The sequence below is a fragment of the Rhamphochromis longiceps genome, linkage group LG23 (assembly GCF_057381845.1).
Source record: "Rhamphochromis longiceps isolate RC_006_pf linkage group LG23, R_longiceps_female_GT1.1, whole genome shotgun sequence".
Classification (NCBI taxonomy): domain Eukaryota; kingdom Metazoa; phylum Chordata; class Actinopteri; order Cichliformes; family Cichlidae; genus Rhamphochromis; species Rhamphochromis longiceps.
This window is the reverse complement of record NC_140578.1, coordinates 20,953,280-20,978,728: the sequence shown is the minus strand read 5'-3', so window position 1 is coordinate 20,978,728 and position 25,449 is coordinate 20,953,280. Positions and strand designations below refer to the sequence as shown.

General features: G+C 41.4%; 1 protein-coding gene across 2 annotated transcripts in view; it reads right to left on the bottom strand.

Moving 5' to 3' along the window:
- Positions 1–238: 238 nt before the first annotated feature.
- Positions 239–25,449, bottom strand: part of LOC146641827 (transcription activator GLI2.L-like) — a 99,188-nt gene continuing 73,977 nt past the window's right edge. For both annotated transcript variants that reach the window (XM_085397937.1, XM_085397936.1), the window contains exons 6-14: positions 22,478–22,679; positions 21,858–22,050; positions 19,346–19,456; positions 17,349–17,489; positions 13,205–13,354; positions 12,476–12,640; positions 11,416–11,694; positions 7,888–8,239; positions 239–6,922 (exon numbers count right to left, since the gene is read on the bottom strand). In XM_085397937.1, coding sequence (XP_085254063.1) covers positions 4,896–6,922; positions 7,888–8,239; positions 11,416–11,694; positions 12,476–12,640; positions 13,205–13,354; positions 17,349–17,489; positions 19,346–19,456; positions 21,858–22,050; positions 22,478–22,679 — 3,620 coding nt within the window. In that variant the 3' untranslated portion in view covers positions 239–4,895. The remainder of the gene's footprint in view (positions 6,923–7,887; positions 8,240–11,415; positions 11,695–12,475; positions 12,641–13,204; positions 13,355–17,348; positions 17,490–19,345; positions 19,457–21,857; positions 22,051–22,477; positions 22,680–25,449) is intronic.

Here is a 25,449-nt window from a genome sequence, read left to right as displayed (position 1 = left end):
TTTCTTGGACTCTCTCATTGTTCTAAGTATTGATCAGTCCAGTGAGTGCCGTCAAACAAATCCTTCTTATGCTGCAAGAGAAACTAGCAAGTGTGGTCAATCATAATGACTAATGAGAAGTTAATAGGCTTTAGCATTGTCAGGTTAAAATATATTGTAGAGCCTTTTGACCCAAAAAGATCAGAGAAAATTCAAAATAAATTCAAACCCAGGTACTGTTTATTAAAGACATTAAAGATGTTTGCTGTACGATCATTACACTCCTGTAAAAGAATTCAAAAAAAGCATTAAAAGCCAAAAATTGCTGTGACCCTTATGCCCATGATAAATGGATGTAAACCTCTGACTACAGCTGTATGTATTAGATTGCAAAGATAACGACTTTAACAAAGTTAAAATGTGGCTGTCACCTTGCAAAAGTGATCAGATTATGCAGCTTAGAAAACAAAGAACTTGGAAACATTAGATTAATTAGAACGAGTTGTATGCAAATCTTAAATAACTCATTAAGGCTTAAATTAAAAACCAAATAAGAATTTAACGCCAGGTTAGGGCAGGTTCTCTGCTGCAAAACATCCCCAGTCATTGTTTTTTCCCTAACAAAGTTACAGTACAGTCATACTTCATGAGTGCTGAAACCCGTCTTTCATCTTCCTCACTCAGTTATCGCCATCAATAAATGAAGGTGCTGTTAATGCACCATCTTTGCGAGTCTTATCTCCACCTCTTGTTCGGGCCCTGGTTGTATTTCACAGCCCGGGGCTATTTTCTTTCTCACTTCACATCTCTGAGAGGAGAAGGAATTCCAGTGGCAGAAGCAATCACAAGCTCCAGATCAAACGTATCCTCGGCTGAATTCCTTGACAGACTAAAATCATTTGTTCCTCTCAGCTCAGCGCTGCGTCCCCGGCATCGCTCGCTCCTCTCAGCTGGTTTGTTTTATGTGGTTTCAGCAGCCGAGTCCTCTGGGCCGCTCTGTCAGAGCCAATATTGGAATACACACAGGCTAACTGCAGCAGCAGCCGCAGCTCTGCACTCATCGAGCCCTTTCGCCTCCTGTTAGCGTCCTTTTTCATCAGCTTACCAGTGAGGATTTACATTATGTCAAGCCTGTTCTCGCCGGCAAGGCAAGACGAGGTCAGGGGAAGTTATTTCAAAGCCGCCCTGAAAGAGGTCGTCTTAAGAATGTGTTGGCGCCTCAGCCTGACATTCAACAAGGAAGGAGTGAAGAAAGTGTGTTGTCGGCACGGGGTGTGGGAACATGGCTTCAAAGACGAAAGTTTTGTTGTTGAATTATTGAAGCGATCAACACTCCTCCTCCTCCTCCTGCAGGAAATGATCAAGGGGCGGACTGATGAATAATAATATTTACTCAGCCACAGCGAGAACCAGGAGACGACAGAACCTGCTGGAAAACAGACTGAGTTGACGCTTTATTTGATTTACATGAGAGTAGGCTTTATGTTTTTGGACTGGGCTCATTACCAGAGCAGTTGTTAGCAAAAAGGTGGAATGAAATTGATAGCCGTCCTCTTGCTGCTTCAGCTTGACAGGTGATCGATTCAAGTAAAACCCTGAACCTGAACCTTTGACCCTACATTTGTCTGCCATATTTTGGGATTTGGAATGACAGTACCATCCATCTATGGGACTACAGAACTGTGGCCTTCATGCTTACCAGATCTCAACTTGACTGAACAGCTATGGTGAAAAGTAAATGGACTGTTTCTTTTATAGCACTTTTCAAATCTACTTGAGCACGCACTTGTTCATACAACATGCCTTATTCACCCATTCACACTTTATCGTACAAACACTTTTTTCTCCTCCTAAGTGTTTTCTATCTAACATTTAACACTCCAATGAACTCATTGAAAAGCAATTTTGGATTCAGTATGTTGCCCTTAGATACTTAAAACTGAAGACTGGAGCACCCAAAGAACGACTACCAATCTTCTGATTAGTAGATGACCTGCTCTACCTCCCGAGCCCCACCCCACATGGTAGATGCTGGACCTTCCAGCATTATTGTTAAAGCACTAAAGGAGGGTATAGTATAAGGGTTGGAGGAACAGGGATCATCCCTCTAGTAGATCTCAACACTTTAGAATTAGTGCGAAGGAATACCAAAACACCTGACTACAAAGAATCTTCCTAACATACTTTAACCATGTTCATAAATTACAAACTACATAAGATTTTGAGAGAATCAGGTCCAGATCATAATCTGTGCATAAAAGTCACTGTGGACATCACTATGTTGGTTTTAGGCTAGAGTCATGTTGGTTTGAGGGTCCTAGAAGTGACTGTATATGGATGAGTGGCTGTTAAATTATTAGCTGGCTTGGTTAGCAGGATGTATTGACAAACTGTATATATGCATCACATAGACACAGATAACTGGTAATTAAGTAATATTCAAATAAAATCCTAGAAATTTATTTACAAAAAGTAGAGCACAGACTTCTTAGATGGTCTGTAAGTACAATTAACTGCACAGGAGGTATATTATTGGTCAAATAATTCTATTGAAATGTTCCAACAGCACAAACAAGGTCCAGAAGTCCAGTTCAGGGACTCCAATTAGTTAAGGTGAAGCCTGGCCACCTGTGTCACCAACCATTTGTGAGTAAATAATACTTTTAAGCCTTAATAACATTTAAACAAGTGAGTTGTAAAAAATAACTTATGATGGCCACTTGCTTGGTGCTAATGCTCTAGACTTGCTTTATCTCTGTTTTATTATTGGAAAGCACTTTGGTCAACTTTGTTGTTTTTAAAAGTGCTATATAAATAAAGTTGGATTGGATTGGATTGGATTATCTCACGTGGGTGTGTGGGACATTATATGGTCTTAATTATGTGAACGTGAAAAGGTTAAAGACTGTCTAGTCCTATTTTGTTGGACTTCAGGGGTGGGCAATTCATTTTCCCAAGGAGCCACATGAAAAACTGGGACTGTTTAGGAGGACTAATAGGTCCACCAGTAGAGCCCCTTCACAACAACCCCAGTTTCTCATGTGACCCCTTGAAGAAATGAGTTGCCCACCCCTGCCAAATAATTGTAATGCCTTGCAAAGTTCAGGACTGTGGTACAAACCAACTTTAGAGACCATCCTGCAAAAAACAAAAGCAAACGCTTACATTAAAGCAGAACCATTTTAAAACATCTTAAACACTCCAGCCCTGAACATCTCTAGGGATTAGAGATTGTGAAAATGCAAATGTCGAAAGGAGTCACAGTTTACATCAGCCAGTCTTGTTTGAGAATGTGATCAATGCGTAGGTAAGAAGCCAGTTCGCTCAGTGGTACTGATAATGTGTGCTGCACCTTGCATGCTGTCATGATCGCTACCTTGACCAAACCAGAGTTCTTTCAGCAGTGAGAATAGGTCGGAAGTTGATTATTTTGTGCTACATGTAACTTCTCCCCACACCATCATGTGTGAAAACAGCTTAAATCAGGCACACTTTGAGCTAAATACAAACTGAGCTGGATACAAACCTTTGGTATTTTCTAGAGATATCTTGGATTTATATCTATATATCTATATATTTACTAATAAACTAAATATCTTGTTGGAATGGCTTGTGACAATCACATTTATGAGAATAAAAGTTTGACATTGTATAGCTCTGCAAACATCATAAAGACCTGGTTGGGCTCAGTTGGTTTCTTTAATTGTTACAAAAATGGTCCTTAAGCCCTACAATACACATTAAAACGACATTTTTAGGACTATCATTTATATTTTGTTGGAATATTGGATGCTTAAGTTAATCATGGCTAAAGTAATCCCAGTCAGCCAAAGGCTGAGGCTTCAGATTGCTCCAAACGCTCTGTTTCATACATTATTTTTCTACTCTTAGATCTTTATGATGTTAGAGAGAGTGGATGTCAGTAACCCAGGCAATTATAGACATACAAGCTCAATTGGCCTGCTTTCAAAGTCTTCTGTTGGGCCCAGGAAAAAAAATGCTTGAAATTGGCTTAGTAGGTGCATTTTAAACATTAATATTGCTCTTTGCATGGCATTGCATAGTGTTTCCTAAACTACAGCCAAATAGTTTTTTTTAGATACTGAAAAAAAATGTATTTCTGATTCTGCTGTGGATAACCTGGGCTGGAAGGACAACACAAAACACATGCATTTAAAAAAATCAAAGTCAATACTGTATTTCTTAGAAATATACAAAGGATATTTACATATAACGAGCACAACAAACTGTTTTCAACAGTGTAAAAAAGAAGAAAGCTTGAGTCTCTGCTCTGAAGTCTTCTCCTCTTCTCTCTGTGAGAGCACGGCCAAGTTATCAATAATTCCAGTCACAAATCAAGTCTCTGATGCCCAAATCTGAGATGCCACAGTTAATCTCAGCAGCAATGCAGCAATCAAATCACAGCTCACCAAGGGAAGTGGCTGTAAACTTGATGATAGATGGAAAAAAAAGAATAGTGAACTGTTTTCTCCTTGACAAATATTAAAGTTGAACTCAAGTAATTTACAGTGTGAAAGGTTTTAATTGAGTACACAGATAATTACCTGGTTGAATTTGCACGTTTTTTGAATATAACTATACGCACAACATGTGTTTGTTGTATCTGAGGCAGGCACTTAGTAAACTGATCTTACTGCAGACCTGTACAACAACTGAATAAACTCCCTTGTTCATCATTTTTGCTACCTAAGGCAAAAAAAAAAAAAAAAAAGAATGATATGGCTTTTTGAAAAGACTAAAAAAACTGCCATTTTAAATAATTCATAAACAAGACTGTACAAGGAAACAACAGGCAGGCTACAGAAGCTTTCAGCTCACAATCACATCAATTCCAACTGCAGGGTTGAAGGGTTATTCTGCATCAGGGGTTCAAAATGTCTGCACACAGTTTGAGGCTAAGACATCAAGTTGAGGAACTTGCTCTCCTCTGCTAGAGCAGTCAGCAGTGAGCTCATGTCCCCGATCGCCATGTTCCCTGTCCCCGCAGGCACCGAAGGCAACGTGACCGAGTTCCTGGGCGTCGTGAGGCGAGAGGAGCTCTGGGACAAACTCTGGAGCAGACCTGGACTTAGCGTTCCCGACACGAGGCTGGAGTGATCCCCATCATCCAGCATGCAATCAAAGTCTATTTGGGCCTGCTCCAGTGCTGTGGTACAGTCACTGGTTCTTGCCGTCTGATTGGCGCTTGAAGTGGGAGGCACCACCTTGTTACAGTTTACATTACCATTAGGCTCATATACTTGAATCTGCCCTGTGTAGTACAAGGCATTGTCATTAGCATTATTGCTGCGGTGAAGTCCTAAAACTCCAGCAGTGGATAATTCGGAGTTAGCATTAGCAGCTTGCATCATTTGCTGCGTAACTTTTGGAACTGAAGGGTTCTTGTTCAGAGATCTCGGTTCGGTTGGTGGCCTTGGCTGAAAATTGTTCTGATTTCCAACTTGTGAGGGATTTGGGGAGTTCATGTTACATATTGATGTGTCAGTGTGTTCAATTTTTATCTGCACAGGCTGAAATCCAGCATCAGCAAAGTGCAAGTCAAAGGTCTCCATGTCACATGACTCCTGTTTGCAGTTGCTCCCACTAATGGTGTTAATGCAAGGCTTATAGGTGGTGTTACCATTCCTGTCATAGGGCTGGATGCCTTCAATTAACAGGGCTTCATTGAGATTCGATGGCTGCTGGAATCCTTGTTGCTGGAGGCAGTTTGCTCCTGGCTCGGAGTTCAGCTGAATGTACCTCTGCTGCATTGTGAGGTTCTGATTCAACTGCTGGTTGGAGCTGAAATGGTTGCTAAGAGATCCAAAATTGTGGTTTTGCTGGAGCACAGCCAGGTTCCCTCGAACCTGTAGTCTGGAGTACTCCTGGGAGGCATCCATGAGTCCTGAACTTGCTGGAACATTGGATGGCGAAGGTGGACACATCTGTTGCTGTTGACCTGGACTATTCCTCGAAGTGGGTAAAATCTGTGAGAGCAGATTCACAATAGCCATCCTTCTCTGACTGAAGTGCTGCTGCTGGATAGCCGAGGCTCCTTGGAAATCTTCATTTGTCTTGTCTCCATTATCAGGGATGTGACTTGTTGTCTCCATGGTAGCATTCTCTGAAATGCTTGGTGGTCGCAGACTATAAGGGTAACGGTGAAGACCTCCATCTGATCGATGACAGTCTTGCTGAGATAAACGTCGGTGATCTGCTGCAGGAGGTGGACAAGGCTGGATTGTCACCCTTCCACTCAGCGTGCCCATGCTGTTGTAGCGGTGCAACTGCGACTGGTTTAAAGTTTCTGGGGCAACCTGTCTCACAGGGTCACTGGCTCGACGGGGGATGTTAGATGGGACTTCGTGGGGCATCAAACTTCTTGTGGCATAGCTGCTGTACTGTCTGAAAGGTAGGCCTTTGTTGGTGGAGGGTTTCTGGGAGTCCTCATACAGGGCTGCATGGGATTGCAGACACATTTGGTCCATATATGGAAGAGGTGTAGGTGGTACGCCCCCAGTGGCAGCTGCATATTTTGCCTTGAGACGGTAGTGTTGGGCTGGGGTCAGGCTCAGAGGGCTGGGAAGACCCACTGCTCCAAACACTCCTGCTCCTCCGCCACTCCCACCACACTGACTAGCCTGACTTGAACGCCGTGAGATGTCGGCAGAGATGGGGTCGTAGGAGTCCGCAGAGCTGATGTTGCTGGGGCGGTTGGCACCAAATTGTGAGGCCTGGCTGGAGCGCCGACTGGAGAAACAAGGGGAGATGCCTGAGGAGCGGCGACTGAGGGTGTAGACTGAGCTCAAGGTGCTGGAAGTGCTATCACGTCTCTCGGAAAGGTTTTCTAGCACAGTCATTTTACTAGAGCTCAGTTCACCAAAGCTAGTACCAGGGAAGGACGCCGGACCCCCACCCATATTTTGGCTCTCCAGGAGGGAACCTGTGAACAAACAGACGAGAATGAGAAACTCTAGATCTAGAGCTACTTTGTCAAGCTTGTGGAGCTTTTTTTCAGGTATTTTTAAACTCAATCGAACAAACATAAAATACTAGGAACTTGCTGGTGGACCAAATGTAGTGCGTTTCATTGAATTAGATTCTATCTGAGGGGGCAGTGGGTGTATGTGTTCATATGAAAGAAGGTGCACCTGCTCTTTCTACGTCAATTAATGCCACAAGTAATACCACATATACTTTTTCCGCAATAAAAAACAGATCAATATTCAGATAGCTCACTGGGCAGTTTCTCATTCTAGTCCATGGTCTTGATGAAAGTCCTTTGTTGTGCTCTGCAGCTTCAGTGAGTTCAGCACAGCAGCATAAACCTCCATCCTCCAGAGTAGAAGGACTACCACTCAGAACTGGAAAAGCACCTGAATAATGTGAAGGATCCCTGGGTCTGCCTTGGTTGGACATACTTGAAACATCTCTCTCAGGTGTCCAGTCAGATACTTTGGGTACCAGGGAAGGACTCCATGTAATCATGCTCATTTTATTAATCTTCTCCTAAATGACTGAGCTCATCACCTCCAAAGCTGGTCTCAGACAAAGTGCTAAGGAAGCTCAGCACGTATCCATGATCCTATTGTTTCTACCTACAGCTTATGGCCATGGATGAGGATGGAACAAAGATGGATCTAGTAAACTGACAGTTTCAACCTTCACACTCAGTTCTTCTGCACGGTTATAGGAGGATTGTCCAAGTAAAGTCCTGTCCAAGTCTATTCATGTGTGGGAAACGTTAAAGTAAAGTGTCCACCTGCTTACTAATTAGTTCTTGGATTGGAAACCAAATCACCTAAGAAAAGTGTTAACTATGGAAAAGTTTCTATATTTTTAGTGAAAGGTTGAAGTGAAGTGAATAACTGTCAAAGCAGCTTTAATCTAGACTTTCTATCAACTCACCGCCTGCCAGTATGGGTGGGAGCTTCGTCCCGAGGACCACAGGTGGTGTTGGGTTGTTGGTCCACTGGCAGGAGTCCCTCACTGTCTTCAGTTTCTCCTTCTTGAGATGCTCCAGGCGCTGGCTGGTGCTGAATTGCTTTCTAAAGCGAAGACCCACCGCTGCGACCCCACTGGTGGAATCTTCAAAGCCCAAGGACTCCACAAACGGCAGGTCATCCAGGGTGCTGAGGTCCCCTAGGCCCCCCCCGCTGTGCGCCGCCATCTCTACTCCACTGTCATTGTTGGTGGCACTGCCAAGTGGTGATGGTTCGCTGCTACATGATGACTGACCACCAGGGCTGGACTGATACATCTGTGAAGAAGGAAGAGAAAGAGAAGGAATGCAGAAAATGAGATTTTAAAAAAAGAACATGAGCAAAACAGAAAGAGACACAATAGTTTGTCCTAAAAACAGCTTTTCTGTAGTAGAACAAAAATGGGACAGTGGTTAACATGGCATGAAAAACAGTGAATCAGTGAGTCTTTTATCCTCCCCCAGCTTAATTGTAAATAATGAGTGTGTTTTTTGGGGATGGGGGTGAAGAGGTGGGGGCGCACCACAGATTACAGACTGTCTTAGTCTGTCTGTGAATTAGAAATGGGCAGGATGAAAGGCTGCTTGAGCCTGAGCCAGAGCGCCGGGCCAATCATCACAACATGTGATCACATTTCCCTCTCCAAAAAATCAACTGTCAGGGTGGAGGCTGCTCAAGCATTTAGGTGAAGCTTGTTGTTCTCTTACCTTCACAACTATATCTTTCAATGTTAGTTTTGTTTACATCAAATTCGAGTTAACAGAGGGTTTAACATGATGACAAACCTCTCCAGTCGGACTAAGGACAGCAATGATTAGACGGTGTATATCCACTGCCTGGCCTGTTTCCTTGCAGTCTCTAATATATTCGCTGCTAAAAAAGCTGTCTTGATCACAGCTTGCTGGTTGGCTCAGTTTGCACAACCAATTCCCAGTGTTTGAATATTCATCCAGGAGTGACTTTTATCATGGTCTGTGATGGGTGTTTGATAGGTCTCTGCTGTGAATGTAATCCTGTGTAATGGAAAAATGTACACCGTAGTACCATTTCGAGATAACAACGTCATGCATAAATAACTCCCTGCTTGTTTCAGATGACTAAAATCTCAGAAACTAACTGGATGCAATTAATTCCAATTTAATTATACAAATTAAACAAATCCCATTAAAAAAAACAAAAAAAAAAACCAAGAAAAGCTACTTCAATAAGAGATTAGGCAATGTAGAGTTGTTTTTAATATTCTACCCTGAAAAGGATTATAGTCCTTCTTGACTTTTGGTACTTTAAACAGCTGTTACTGAAATAGGGCAGGGCTTCTCAGACGTTAATCAAGGACCAGCCCCCATGCCAGAGGTTAAGCCCAGTGCTTTGGAGTCAATGAAATTGACCTTTCCACCATGTTTGTGTTTTGTGTGCCTTTTGGCATGTTTTAGTTGCCATTATCTGACACATTTGGCTGTTTTGATGAGTGAAATTACAGAGTTTATTTTTTGGGTAGTGGCTTCATCCATTTTATATTTAAAGCCTATGGAAATGGTGGCAAATATATGGCAAGTTATAGTCTCATCAAGAAAATTACAGTGAAAAAAACTGCAGTTTTATCAATAAAATGCTCTGTTTGTCTTGCTGGAATACCAGCATTAAAAAGAAAAGCATGAGACTTAAAGTATTTCTAGCAGTATTTCAAGTTGTTTAGATTATACTGCAGTTGCTAAAAACAAAACTTCTGAACCTGACTCAACGTGATTACACACAAGTCTGTTACACACTTGCATAAATCAATGGTTTATGAAATGTGACCATTTTTTGATTATACAGTACTGTGCAAAAGTCTTGAGCCTCACATCATTTCTTTAGACTTAGCTAGGAAAAGGGGAACAACTGGACTCGTAAATGGAAATAAAGCATACGGCAATTCAAATGAGCTGGAAAGGTTTCTTGTCATTTCATTAATGACTGATAGTGCTGCACCGTGGGTTTCTTTTACTGCACTGGTAGTGTGTTTGGGATCATCATGCTGAAAAAGGTGCTTATATCAATCAGATGCTTTTCAAAAAATATTGCATTGTGGATCACAGTTTGATGGTACTTTTCTCTGTTCATATCTCATAAATTTTGACAAGATCTCCAACACCACTGAGTTATATGCAGCCCAAAACCATGACAGAGCCTCCACCGTGTTTTACAGATGTCTGTAGACACTCACTGTTGTACCTGACCACATCTGTACATACTGATAATGATTTTCACCACAGATTTTTTTATTTGGATTCATCACTCTATCAGAGCTGCTGCTGATTTTCAGTCCAGATCTTGTATAATCCAGCCTCAGTCTTTTCTCCTTGGTCCCCTTCATTAAAAATGGCTTCTTATCAGCCAAACTTCCACTGAGACCATTTCTGATGAGGCTTCAGTGAAGGGCCAGATACATCTTAATATTTTCAAGGACACACTGCACACCATGATGAGTTATGACAAGTTTTCAGCTAATAGCTCTTTGGGAATCACCTTGGTGCAAAAATTCTATTTTGTTTTGGTCTGTCTTTGGCACATAAATTATGTGTTTATGTGACAGGCAGCTCGTAATAAAGTGGCCAAAGATGCAATTCAAAATGTGTTCTTTGTTAACTTGTTTGATTCAGGTGTGCTGACACCCTGTGTCAGCACACCTGAATCAAATAATTAGTTCATTACCAGCCCTCTGGAGAACTTCAAGACATGTTGACGTCATTTAGCCATTTAAATCAGCTGTGTTGGATCAAGGACAACCCTGGTGTAGACACAACACTGTTTCTTCTGTTGAGAGTTAACAATCCTCTGGAAATGGACAGGTACAAGGAATGGAATTAAAATTAATGAAAAAGTAGCCAGTGTTTAAAAAAAAATTGAAAGACCTTCAAAGAGCCTGAACTAATATTGCTCACGGCCACTTTAAAACATTACAAGAAAATCTGGCACCTTGGAATGAAAATGAGGAAAGGAATGGGAGAGGCTAGTGAGGCATAACTCAAGATGGCTTTACAACAAGAGTGGGGAGAATAAATCTGGAGGTGTTTGGGACTTTGAAGCTGCTGTTCTTTGGTCATAATGTAATTTTGGAAGTGAATCAGTGCAATGGAAAGGAAGGAAGTTGAAAGATGGTAAATAAAAAGGACTTTAAATAATGTACAATAGTTATAAGCCACAGATGAGCTCACCTCAGTAAGGTCTGTCCATAAGGAAAGTCAGAAAGGAGAGAGAAATGAAAACAATGAGGCAGGAAGCTGAAGAAAGGTTAGAACAAAAAGGCATGCTGGACTAAAAGAAGAGAAATAAGAGAAATACTTCATTAAACAAAAGAGGTTTATACTAGAGTTGTTAGAATCAAAAGCTGTGTAGTAAAGTCAGCATGCAGTACATAACTCGTCTAACTTTGTGCCCCTGTGTGTGTGTGTGCAGATTTGAGCGGTCTTACCATAGAGTTTTCTGTCTTGATGGATTTGACCTGCAGGTAGTCCTCCACACCTCTGGGGGAGCTGTTATCCAATATTTTGTCTTCCCTGTGGGTTCGCTCTCTTGGACCCGTCTCATTCTCGCTGTTCTCCCGGGGTGGCAGTGGTCTGGGTGGCAGGTCGCTGCGCTGCTTCTTGGTGACGTGGGCCTCAGGGCCGTGCACTGTCTTCACGTGCTTCCTGAGAGAGCTGGGATCGGTGTAGCGCTTGGTGCACCCGGGGATCTTACATACGTAAGGTTTCTGTAGGTGCAGAGAAAAAATCATTCAATGCTGAAATAAAAGACTGAAAACTACCGAAAACTGCAGTTCCCAAATGTTATGGTGGCCACATCCATCTTTATATATACGGTCATTAGAGCCTGCATATTCACTGTGAGGGTACATAGTGAACTGTGACTCCAGCAGGCTGTGCAGATCTGCTGTCAACAGCTGTTAGCACTGAACGTTTAATGAGGAAATCAGCAGAAACAATCAGTGACTTTGGGATTTCTCAGCAGTCAGAGGCAACCTGCAGGTTTTAACTCCCTCTCTAATGCTGCGGACCTTTTTTTATTGAGTTGTATCTGAGCTGCATGTGAGCAGCTCAGTGTGACCGTGGGCTGTTGCAGCGATGCCGAATTCCCACTCTGCAGTCCCACTGAGCGCTCTGAAACACTGCCAGGATTCATTTTCTGCTCCTGCAGGTGGTCTGGCTCCTGCAGGGGCGGCAAGCATGATTCGCCCTAATGCATTGTGGGCCGTGGAGCTCATTATGCCTCCACCTCATTATTTACTCACAAATGTCTGCAAGACTTGCACAGGGGGACACAAAGGGTGCCGGCACCACTTCGTACAGACACAAAGGAACAAACCTGCTGCCCAACATGAAGCCTTCAGCTCACCTGAGGCGGAGGTGAACTGCTGTCACTACCTGCAGCCTCACATCTCCACCACTTCAATCGCAGCGCTCTGAGAGAATTTGTTATGCAGCTCCATAAGAGAGTCTGTGTGAAGTTTCAGTGAGCGGAGAAGTCTTTTGTACCTCGTTCGAGTGCGTCCGGTTCTGGTGCTTGGCCCGGTCCGAGGCGTTTGAAAAGGCTTTGTTGCATCCTTCGTGCTCGCAGACGTATGGCTTCTCGCCGGTGTGCGAGCGCAGGTGGGTTTTTAGATTCTCCAGGCGGGAGTAGGCCTTAGAGCATCCCTCAAACTGCACAGGAAGACAGGAAATAATTAAGTGACTCTAACAAACAAATGGCAGCAAAAAAATAAAGACAAAACACAGATAACTGTCTGGATAAACAGTTAAATAACCAACAGGGTAACACAAGGCCTTCATAGTGGACATCCTAATATTTGTGTGGTACTTTAAAAGTAGATATTCACTTCTATTTATACAAGTAAAGACTTTAAATCATATCGTGAGACTGATAATTATGATTAAAGCTTCAGTCACACAGGCAGAAAAACCAGTTGGAGACCAGTTGGTTGCAAAGCAGCAGTTTAGCAATTTTTTTGGAACAAAACTTAAATATACTGTTACAGGTTATAAATCCATCAACTGGGGTTTGGGTCAAAACCAGGGGTTTACAGATGTTGTGTGGGTATAAATTCTTTTAATCTGACAGTAAAATGATGAATGCTTCAGTAAGAGGAAGTCTGAAGAAATCTGTGTGTTTTCCAGATGTGTGCATATGTGCAGTTGCTGGTGTTTAGAGAGCATGAGGGGCCCTGTGGGAGCCTGAAGAGGGCGCAGAGGCCATCCGTTACCCACCGTGCACTTGTGTGGTTTCTCCCCCGTGTGTCGGCGCATGTGAACCACCAGCATGTACTGAGCTTTGAAGGGCTTCTGCTCCCGCGAACAGTCCTCCCAGCGGCACACGAACTCCTTCTTCTCTCCATGGATGTGGTCGTTATTGATGTGCTGTGGGACACACACACACAGAGAAATGAGAGGGTTTTCTGGGGAGAGCTGTCCACTAAGAGGCTCCCACGTTGTTCCCGGTTTAATGTTTCTGTGGAAATCCATCTTATCAGCGGAAATCTCAAAGGAAGGCTGCAGCAGATGAAAGTCTAATTGGGAATACGTAGACTGCCTGCGACAGTGGAAATGAACATGGGTTAAAGAGCGAAATCAGACAGCTCACTAAAAACCATTTCTTCTTAAAATAAATCATATTTTTTCTTAGCATTTTCGACAAGCTTCATCCTTTTATTGTGAGTGTTTTCAAAATTGACCTTTTTCTCTCTTATGTGTCTTTGAAACCTCAAATTTATTCCTGCTTTAACAGATTTTTGAGAGAATAAAATGCCCTCAAAAACTCAATAGAGCCTCCCGTGGAAGGTTATTGACTTACCTGATTATCTAACCCAAGCGGAAGACAGTTTGTTGTAATATTTGCACAAACACAATTATTTTCGTGATTACAACTGCTTGACTTCCTCTTTTAAGGACCGTTCAACCCCAAAATAAATGATCTATTCTTTCCTCATGCTCTAGTTTGATTTGGTATCTGTTTTAAAGCTATCAGCTGTCAGAAATTCTGCCTTTTCACCAGTATAGTTAAAGTAAAATGCACTTGAAGACCCGATGACTGTCTCTTTTCAGAAATCACTACAGGCATCAACTATTTTTTTCTACCGAATAACATTTGCTATATGTGTCACTGTGCAGAAGGAATCGTGCATATATTTGTGTAAGGATGTCGTGTGCACCTTTAGGTGAGCCACAATCTTCCTATGTGTAGTGGATGTAGACAGTGAAAGAAAATAGTTCCCACATGCTGTAGCCCCTACACAGTTGTGGATTTTTAATAACAGAGAGCATAAAGTAGGGATCGTGAACCTGTGACTGTTCTGGCTGTCTCCAACTGCTCACTTTGATGGAAATGAATAAGTCCAAATTTAGTTTTTTTTTAAGAATATCACTGCGTTTACTGGTCTGAGGATTGTTGTATTTATGACTAAAGTTGGGTCATCTGCTAATCAGAAGGTTGGTGATTTGATGATGTAAACTATGATCCCAAATTAAAGTCAAGCATTTGGTTTCAAAAAGCCAAAATTGCTGATGTCCCAAAAACTGGACGACTCACGCCTAAACTATCTAGACGGACGAGCATCACTACAGATCAGAAGAAAAATATGTAAAATGGATTTTGGGATGAATTCTTCCTTTAAATAAGCTGCCAGCAATGTTGGGAAATATGCTTACATGATTTATTCCAGACAAGTCCCCCAAAAAACTTCCTTCAATTACATAAAGTACTGATTTAACCAAATTCCTCTGAGAAGCCACAGGACTGATATTAGTGGTGTTAGGATGAGTCACCTGCTGATATCTCGCGGTAAAGACTAGTGTATCCATCCACTTTCCAGCTCCATGCTGTGTCTTTGTATGCAGATACAGCCAGTGAGCACAGGTTTTGATCATGTTACTGATCAATGGAAAAATGATTCCTCACATGTTTACCCTTGAATCTAAAGAAAACAAATGAGTGGAGCTCTGCCAGGGAGAGGATAGGATCTAATGAAGTTTACAGGAAATGTGGTCTCGATTTGTAAAAAACAAGGGCACAGCTGACAATTACCTCGACCACAGACTCATTTGTTTACAGCGCTGCGATCAAAGCATCAGAATCATGTTGAATCTGAAGCTCCGGTGTTTGAAAATGCCACACATAGCAGCTTTAAAAGTCTGTAAACGGTCACAGAGCTGGTTTATGTGAGACTTTCCTCAGATGGACAGAAGAATCGGGGTTTAATGAATGATGGACAGCAGCCTCCCAGCCCTGCAGGACCCTCACTAATCCTCCTCACTCTGCTGCCTCTTTTCTCTCTCTGCTTCACTGCAACTGAGGAATGCCTAAGACCCTTTCAGCCAAGACTCTGCGTGCTGCGATGAGAAAAAATGAAAGCGATGATGGTTTGGAGGTCAGCTCGTCAGCCAGAGGAAAAACTCAAAACAAGCATGTACAAGAACTGAATGAACACAGAGGTTGTTTTCAGTGTCCAGGTAGATGTTCACGTAGATGATCAAAGAGCTCATTCCTGACCTTTGGAACAGAAAGTCAACATTTAGTTTTTAGGAATTAAAAGATTTTATTCCCCTTGTTTCAGGGCAGATTTTCTCATTTTCAGTATCAAATTTGATCCCGAGTTGTCTTCCAGTAAGGTCGGCATTAAACTTGCAGCTTCATAATGTCAGGACCAAATAGGAGACATTACAGCACCTACGTTCAACTCTTATTTGTATCGAAGTAATGTTGCTGTTATATTTAGTTAACTTATTTCTCTAGGTAGGAGAACACAGCTAATGCAGATTGTTTTTTACAGCCATAAAGCTAACACTAGTATTCCATCTCTTGAGTGGAAAAGGTCAGCTAGCCATCCAAACCATCTGGTAACTTAGCAGGCCAAATTTCAAATGATTTATCATCTGCAAAACTGGAGACTCTCTGCTGTCCTGTGAAAAACTAAGCACAAGCTCACTGCTTCCACTGAAATTAAGTGAGAAAGTAAATTAGCTCGATTAACTGATCATCATCAAGCTAGAGCACCTCTACAAAAGCAGAGGTTTTGTCAGTTTTCTGATGTGCAGCATTCAGGTGTGTATTAACACAATACTACACAATACTACTATCCAGGAGTGGGAATCCCAGCAAGATCAGACGTGCAATACATCTCAGAGGTACATCTCAGACTCTACAGGCCTCAGTTAGCATGTTGAATGTTAAAGCTCATGACAGCACACTTAGAAAAAGACTGAACAAGCTTAGGTTTATAATGTTGCATTGAACAAAACAAAAGAGTTCAGCAACAATGTCCTTTGGATAGGTCAGACCATAATGGAGACGTTTGGTCGTAATGCACAAAACTAAACACAGCAGTCTGCACACCCTGCAGCCATCAAGTCAACTATGAACTCTTCTGTATACCAAAGTATTCCAGAGTCAAATGTGAGCCTTTTGTTTGATGGGTAAAGCATACAATGATCCCAAGAACAGCATCAAATATACAACAGAATGACTGAAAAAGACAATGATAAAGGTGTTTCAGTGGCAAAAGTCAATGTACTGAAGTAATGTTGCAAAGAAGATTGACTCCACGATGATGTGAAAGACCGATAAAGTCATACAGCAAACCATTACCTCAAGTTATTGGTGCTGAAGGTGGTTCAACAAGCTATTGAATCATGGGCAGTACTTCTCTCTTTGTCAGCAGCAGTATCTGCCAGAATGGCAGTAGTTCATGCTGTGGCATAACAATGTGTTGGATGTTCACAGGGAAACTGAGGTTTGTATATAATATGTGACGATCATAATTTTTATGGTTCTAATTTTTGTTTGGTCAGGTTTAAGGAGACCATAGTTTGGCTGCCACAAGAGGAACCCAACCAAGGTCACCAGTCTAAACAGGAGTCATTTTAACCTGTTAAGCAACAACAGAGTTTCATATAGAATACAGTTTGAGTCGCAGTTATCTATCATATTTTATATCTTCCCCCACTGAAAAAGCTATGTCCAGATGAACAGAATCAACTTTCTGGGACCTTCATATTTTACTTTTGTTTTAAATGAGTGCTTGGTGCATGATGTGTGAATGGTGCAAGAAAAAATGACTAATAACATTCAGATTTGACATTCTCATTGTTGGAATTTAAACTGATTGATTTTTAACCACAACTGAGCCAAACCAAACTCTAATAGTCTAGATTTAATATCTTTATCTGAGTTTTCAGAAGCTACGTTGATCATATGGTATTTATTCAAGAGGCAGATAGGGTTTTCATTGGCCTGATTTTTATGGTTTCAGGACAAATCTTTCTGTCAGCTTCATTTCTTTTAGGTTAGCAAAGGTGTTGAGATGTCAGAATATTTATCAGTTTGCAGACGGTGTTTTTTTTGCAGTCGCACACTTACGTGGACCAGCTGGTCCTGCGTGTCGTACTCTTTGGTGCAGCCTTCCCAGTGGCAGTTGGTTTCGTAAACAGCCTCGGGCTCCTGCTTACAATCGTCCCGATCCACGTCATCCTTCAGGTCCAACAAGCCACTGTGATGGTTCTGTAGAGAATCCAGACCGAACACTGTTAAACACATGTCAAGCTGTCCTTTATTTTTCTCAATATAAATGAAAAACACCGAGAGTTATTTATTCGAACTGAAATAAGCACGTTTTCTCGCCTTCATCTGAGGGCTTGTTTGCACCAAGCACATGTGGAAGCGTTTACTGCCCAGCTGTTAGGAGTCACATTCAGCTGTTTGTTCATATGTTTTACCTGCCACGAACACCAGAGATGGTAAATTACAGATTAAAGCTCGCACCGCTCCATCATGCTTCACTGAAGTTGAAGAGGTTGGCATCAGATTTGTTTTGACAACCTCAACCACAAACACACACGCGTGACTTCTGTTTACAACTCCACGTTAGCTTGTAATTCAGCAGCGTGAACGTAAATGAACCAAACACTGAAATCTCACATTGTCAGCTTTGTGTTTCTGAGTGTGTGATCAGGCGTCCGGGCTCGTCTTCAACAGCGGCAAATCTGGTAAACCTGTTGAGAAACTGTGTTTCTCAAACAGTTCTTTCAGTTTGATAAAAGCTTTCCCTGTTTTCTAAATATCGCCTCCACTTTCCCCAGTTTTCACTGTCTAAAAAACTTCCAGAATTTCCAAAATTGTTCCCACTTTTCCTTTCACAACTTTGACAAAAATCAAAGAATGTCCCAGAGTTGTGATCAATTATTCCAACCAAATGATATATATATATATATATATATATATATATATATATATATATATATATATATATATATATATATATATATATATATATATATATATATATATATATCATTTGGTTGGAATAATTGATCACAACTCTGGGACATTCTTTATATATATATATATATATATATATATATATATATATATTCGCGTTCCAAAAAATTCCCAGACTTTCCAGTTCACAACTTTGTAAAAAATTGAAACTTTCCTCAGATGTCCCCACTTCCTGGAAGTGGCACTGTTTAAAATGTTCTCCTGCTCAGTGTCCTCACCAAGACAAATGTACAGGGACGCTCACACATGTCTGAGACACAAACTGACACGTAGTTTGTCCCACGTGGCTCCCGGTACACTTCCACCAACACAAAGACGCACACACACACTGACACACAAGGTGCTGACTGCAGCATGTTTGTCTCTGCCCCACGCACGCGATCTTCATCAATTCTGGTGGCCCCAAGACGACTGCGCGCACCGCCGTCCCCATGCATCACGCCCAAACCTGCCTCGCTATCGGAGAGAAGCCGCAAATTTGTCAAAAGGAAGAGGAAAAGGCTCCTCACATGACAATAAAGCCCGGCCAATATTTCATGAAAATGAAGTGCTCTGGCACAGTTTACAGTGGCCGCGGAGGGAGAGGGAGGGGGAGCCAAATGAATGGATGCAAAGCTCTTATCATGTGGAGTTTTTCTGTATCCGAGATGCGATTTACAAGAAGGTCACAGGAGGCTGTGGCGCATCAGGGGCCACGGATCAGGACACAGAGAGTGAAGGCAAACAAATGTTCCCACTTTCCTGTCCAAACTCCCACGCTTCTCAAAACAGTCCAAAAACGTCACCTCATGATCCAAAAAAGGTCCTGATTTTACAAACATCTGATTACTCATTACAAAAGGTCGTGACTTTTTTAAAAGCATTGTTAATGAGTGGCGCCAAAGTTTCTTTCAAAACTAAGTCCCGTCTTTCCACACAATGCCTCTTTCTAAAGAGTACTCACTCCTGAAACTACGTTCAGACTTTGTTGAGCAAATTATCTATTTACAGTTCAAGTCTCAGTTAACTTAAAGGTCATTTTACTCCATATAACCCTGATGCAAAGCAGTAAAACACATTTTTCTCTTATTCTTTCGTACCGGTGAACAGGGAGACGATGGCCTCAGTCCTTCTGCTTCAGGCTTGACCTTTGACCTTTTGGTGTTCATAGGGTCAACTGTGCTGCTGACGGCCGAGTCGCCTCTGTGGTTCTGAGGAGGGGAAAGATTCAGGATCAGACACCTTTAGATGTTATGCAAGAACATCTAGAACGGATTTAAATGAATTGAAGTAAAAGTTTATCTCCAGTAAAAATCCTGTTACTCCTGCACAATAATCATATTTTTACAGGAGGGTTACTGTAACCTAAAGTTCAAGATGTACGGAAGCCCGTGGAGGACAATATTACTATTTTGAGTGATTTATCTGCTGTTCTCCTTCTGTTTGTGTATATATTTATTGTTATTTATTTTATTTTTTGTTTGTTTTAATTTGTAATTTTCTTACTTTCTAACTTAATACTTTTTCTTACTGTATTTATTTATTGTTTTTATGCTGTTTTACATGTGATACTGGGTTATATAAATTACACTAACTTACTTTAAGTGCATTTAAGTTGAAATTTAACATTTTTTGCATTAATATGGTGTCACCCTGTGGAGTAGATTTAATATTATTTATATGAAATAGTGACAACAACAACAACAACAACAACAAGCAACCAAGACAAAACCCCACTAGAACAAAAATTAAACTATGCAAACATTTCTATATTTATCATAGAGTAATTCATATTCTCAGCTGAAAAACTCTCTAAAAAAGGCAAATCCAATTCAAAATATAACACAAGGCAAATCACCGGCCCCTGTTCCCTTCTGCAGGATCTACACGATGCCCTTCCTAACCTCTCACACAAACATCTGTAATCTGAGCCAGACTCCGAGATTAAACGACCAGATTAGACAGAGAAACCAAGTGTTGGAGTAGAGAAATGATGGGTTTCCCCCCGAGAGTTTACCTCCAAGGGGGACACTGCGAGCATGTGCGGAGGCTGACACCGCAAATAAAAACACTGAGAGCGCCGTGACCCGGTGAGCGAGCGGAGGGCGGGATGATGACAAACAAAATCTACAGTGAGAACAAACAGCTGGAAACCGGAGCTGCAAAATTCAGGGTTCGGCTAAACAGTTATTTCAGCAGCTGGCATGGAGAAAAATACCTGGGGAACAAAAAGGGGGAATTTCCTGCAACCGCACAGAAATCAGAGGCTTCAATCATCCAGAAAGCTTCGAGTACACAAAACTCTGTCAGCTTACAGCTGTCTTAAACTTATATTATTTTCTCTGTTTATTTAAACTCAAACCAGACAAAACTGTCTTTTGTTTGAAGAACTTTAAATACTGATTCAAATATACGAGGCAGATGTTTACAGTCTTGTTTTTTAAAACGGCAAAAGAAATAAAAATGTATAAGAAATCTACAATATCTAGTAATGACAGTATTCAGATGTCGGTGTGTTTATGACTTCCACCTAAGAAGCTGTCATATTGTAAGAATAAACATTTTACGTCTGCTTAGTCAAAATAGAAAATTAACAACAGCCTTATAAGAATGTGTCAACAGAGCTGATGTTACTGAACCAGTGAAAATGTGCTTAAAAAATGACTTTTATAGAAGGAAAATGCAGCGACTACCAGAAACTGAGTACAAAAATGAAAAAATAATAATCCTTACTAGCAACAAATAAAAAGAGTTTAATGCTGAAAATCAACAAAAAATAGAAATTAGATTATTACTTCTGAAAAATGAATCCAGAACCAGGTCCTATGTGACAAGTTAAACAAAAAAGAACAAGTAGGGCTTTTTTAGCAAATTTTTTTTTTTTTTAAATCTTTAAAAAGCATTTTTTCTTTAAAAGAGGTGGAAAACCAAAAGCTCTCATTCACTTCAAGATTATTTGAACTTGTTTCTAACAAAAACTGCTGCTAAATTCTGTCCAAATCAATATGACAGCATCTTCTATAGACACATATAAATATGTGAAGACTGGAAAATATACTGAAAAGGAAAAAAACTGAATCAAGTTACGGGAAAAAATTTTTTAGACTAAATTCTCAGCTTTGAGCATTCCTCAGAAATGTGGATGTGTTTAATTTTAGTCACACACCAGTTAATCAATCAATCAATAATTCAATCAAGCCATCTGTGAAGCAGAACTCCATAAAAGGTCCAGAGCACGTGGAGCGCAGACATCAAATAACATCCACACAATACAAAAATCATTTCTAACCTGCATCCTGATACTAACCTGAACCTAAAATTATCAGCAAATATGACTTTGTGTAGAAACTAAATGAATTAATAAAATCACTTGCAGTACTTCTAAAATAAAGTGCACTGGTTCTTACATTTATCCCTGTGTGATACCATATTTGATGGTTTTAAAGGTACAGAACAGCTTCCTTTAGCACAAACTCCTCTTTCATTTCTGTAAATTAGTTTTTTTCTCCTGTACTGGAGAGGACATGACAGATCACACAGGAAAGCAGGACGGCGAGGGGCAATGAAATGGAGAAAATGATGCGAAGTGGAATCAAACCCTTGCCCCTTTACCTTGGATACCAGGTCGCTGTTGTGGGTGGAGGCAGGAAGCGAGGAGAGGCCGAGGGCCCCCTGGCGGGTGGTGAAGGTGGGCGGCGGCTGGATGAGGGGCGGAGTGTGGCCGAAGGCGCTGAGGCCTCGCTGCTGGGAGAGGAGCTGCTGGTAGGCCATGGGATTGATGGGGTGAGGGAAGGGGAAGGACGGGCTGCAAGAGGAAATTTTTGTATAAAGGATTTTTGTATAAAAGAGAATCTCAGCGGTAAACATAAAACTTGATACTTATATTTACAATGAATAAATTAAACTTTGGTTTACTGTGCAGTTAACCTCCATTCTTTAATTATTTGAGGAAATAAAATTAAAAACGAAAATCAGAAAGAAAGAAGAAAAAACTTTGTGGCTTTTCCCTTCTGCAACATAACAACCAATCAGGAGAGAGAGAGAGAAAATCAGACACCTGAGCTGGAATAAACCTGTTCAGTCTGAGAAGGCGATCAAACACTGCAAGGGTTCAGTGATTGAGATAAAGAATCAAAACTTGTCTCATGAGAAGGTTTAAGTTCAGTGGAACTGAACCTTTGAGTGACAGATCCAGGTGTTACGTTATCTGACATCAGTGTGGGTGCGGATACCTGAGCCCGCCGACCGACAGGTGTCCGTAGGAGCTGCTGGCGGCCGAGCTGGAGCGTGAATTGTTGATGTATGCCACCAGGGAGTTGGGCGAGGTGCGGATCATCGTCTGGAGGTCGATGCTGGCGTCGGACAGCGGCGAGATAGACAGCGCCCTTTTCCTGCTGAGCCGCGGCGTCAGTCTGGGGCTTGAGAACCGCGACACTGTGGATGACACACAGGTGGGTGAACAGGTGATATTATCCATCACACTGGTAACATGTAGGTTAGCAGTGAGAGGAGTCTAAAGGAAAGACTCTTAAATCTAACGAGTCACTCTCCACCTGAATGCAGTCTACTTAGAATCAGCCTGTGTCTGCTGTTTGTGCTATTTTGGGGCGGAGGCATTAAAGCGGTGAGGGTGGAAGTGCATGCTTGCTGTGATGGATGCTGCTGCAGCATCGCTGTGACACCCAAAACCCCGCGGACTCACAACAGCCCTATCAATAAGTGCTCACAGCGAATATAGTAAACTATCTCTTCACTGACACAAACAGAGCCTGGCAGATATTACTGTAGATATTAGACAATAAACTCAAGCCTCAAGGATGCAGGAATTACACTGTAGAAGCAATCGTCTGGAATAAGTGACCTACATCCGACTGGATCTGTCCCAGTGACACAAATTTTAAATGGAGAAGGGTCGAGGGGGTTAGTTGTTGTTTGATTGCACAACACTGAGAAGAATCACCATGTTTTCAGGGTATTTCGCTTTACAACTCCCTACTTTCCTAAAATAAGTAAAGAACACTTTCAGTGGAGGGAGAATTCAAATAGTTGCAGGCTGGGTTTCAGTTTGTCTTTACATAGGGAATAAAGTATAACACTGATGCCACCTGGCTTTAACAGTTATGCATGCTGATGCTGATTTGCATAACATTATATGAAAACTGTCTTTACTGTACAGTCTAAGTCAGCGGTCCCCAACCCCGGGGGACCGCTACCAGTCTGTGAGTCGTTTGATACCGGGCCGCGAGAGTTGAGGCTCGGGTGTGAAATGTATGGGTTTTTTTTATCGTTATTTTTGTTAATCATTTTTATCATTAACTCGGTTTCCCTGGGTCTTTTCCCATGTGTTATGAATAAATCTTCTGTTTTTTTGGTACCAATACTGGCTTTATTTTTTTGTATTTATCCGCAACACCTTAAAGGTGAAAATATTGTCGGACATAAACCGGTCCGCTAATGTCCACTAGAGGTGGGCTCCAAAACTTAAAATGTCCAACTTAATTTCTTTAGTTCCAGCAGAAATAAATGTGTTTACAGCTTAATAAAAAAAACATTTTTAGCCTATGTAGTTAATTTGCCCTCATGACAACTATACAGGGGAATAATTTTTTTTTTATAATTCACCTATTTAAATTGCATTAAGGCTGTCATGTTTAGGCTGTGTGCAGGCAGGATGAGGACCCAAACGCAAGCTCACGGAGGCAGGAATGAACTCAAAACACAGTTTTATTGCTGACGGAAGTTAAGGCGATACAAAATAATATGAAACTAAACTGTGAAGTCATAAAGGAACTGACTCACGAGGAAACACGGAGGGGCACACAGTCATGAGGGAGACACAGACATAAATACACAGAGGGTTAACGAGGGAAGTGGGAGCACACGGGGAACACAGCTGACAGATAATCGTAATGAGACAGGGCAGGAGTGAACACAACATGACGCATACTGACAAGAGACTGTCAAAGTAAAACAGGAAGTACACAGAGGTTCAGACAGGAGGAGAGAGAGAGCACGGGGAGAGCACAGACATAACGGGCTGGGGAAAACACAAGGAGGGGAAACGAGGGCTCACAGATACACAGAGGGGCACACAGGGGGTAATCAAATAAGGAACATCTTAACAGAACAACCTAGGAACCACGGCATAAATAAAGAACAAAATACAAAACACACGAAAACTAAGAATACTGGGCCAACATGGCCCAGGACCATGACATCGGCATTATTAGGTCGTGCCGCCTTGACTGACAGGGGCTTTAGCTGCTAACTGTCTGCTATGTTCCTGAATGGACCTCTAGACCAAGTTTAAAAGGATTTGTTTAATTTTGGTAATAAATAAAATCAGATCATCAGCATACAGTTATAAGCTGCGATCAGTTTGTTCCTTCTGGTGCACTTTTCATATGATCATCTGACAGATAATATGGCTTATTGTGTGGTTATTGTACTAACAGACCATCCCTCCAGTTTTAGTAAAATTCTGATTTTATTTGGCTTTTAATTAGGAAGAATCGGTGTCTGTGTTAGCTGATAACTTACCCTGTCATTCTGATAGGTTCATTTCTGTCTTGAAAAAAGCCAACACAGAGACTAAAACACTGACACTGGTCAATACCTTTAATCTAAAAACAGCTGTCATCACAATGGCACTCAATCAATTTGAGCAAATGGACAAAGGACCCCACATTTATTATGTCCATGTAGATAAGAAGCATCAGTAAATAATTTGTTTTTCTTACAAGGAAGCTAATATGCTAATAACAGGACTTAGTCCCTTGATGGCACATTTAGAACTGTAGTTAAACCATAATTTACATGCATCTATATGAAACTGTTTGTTTGGTGGTTGAAAGGTGCTGTTGCTTGGTTGATGTGTGTAATCTTTGAGTACCCAAAGTGCCTCATCCTACTGAGACATCCCTGATACTCACAGGCAGGTCACTTTACCATCTGTAATGGGTTGTATTTTATACAAATGCACTGCAATGAAATGTGTCCTTAATGGGCTGACACAAAGGTGAAGAATGAGGGAAACATATCCCCAGCATCACAGCGTTGACATGTATTTGGTGCTGTTTAAACAGTAATCAATAAAACTGACTTCTGCGTAAATCAGAAAAATTAGGGACATTTTTTAATCAATGTGTTTCTTGGTTGGATTTGGGAGAGTTTGACAGAGGTCAACATGTACTGGCTGTTTATT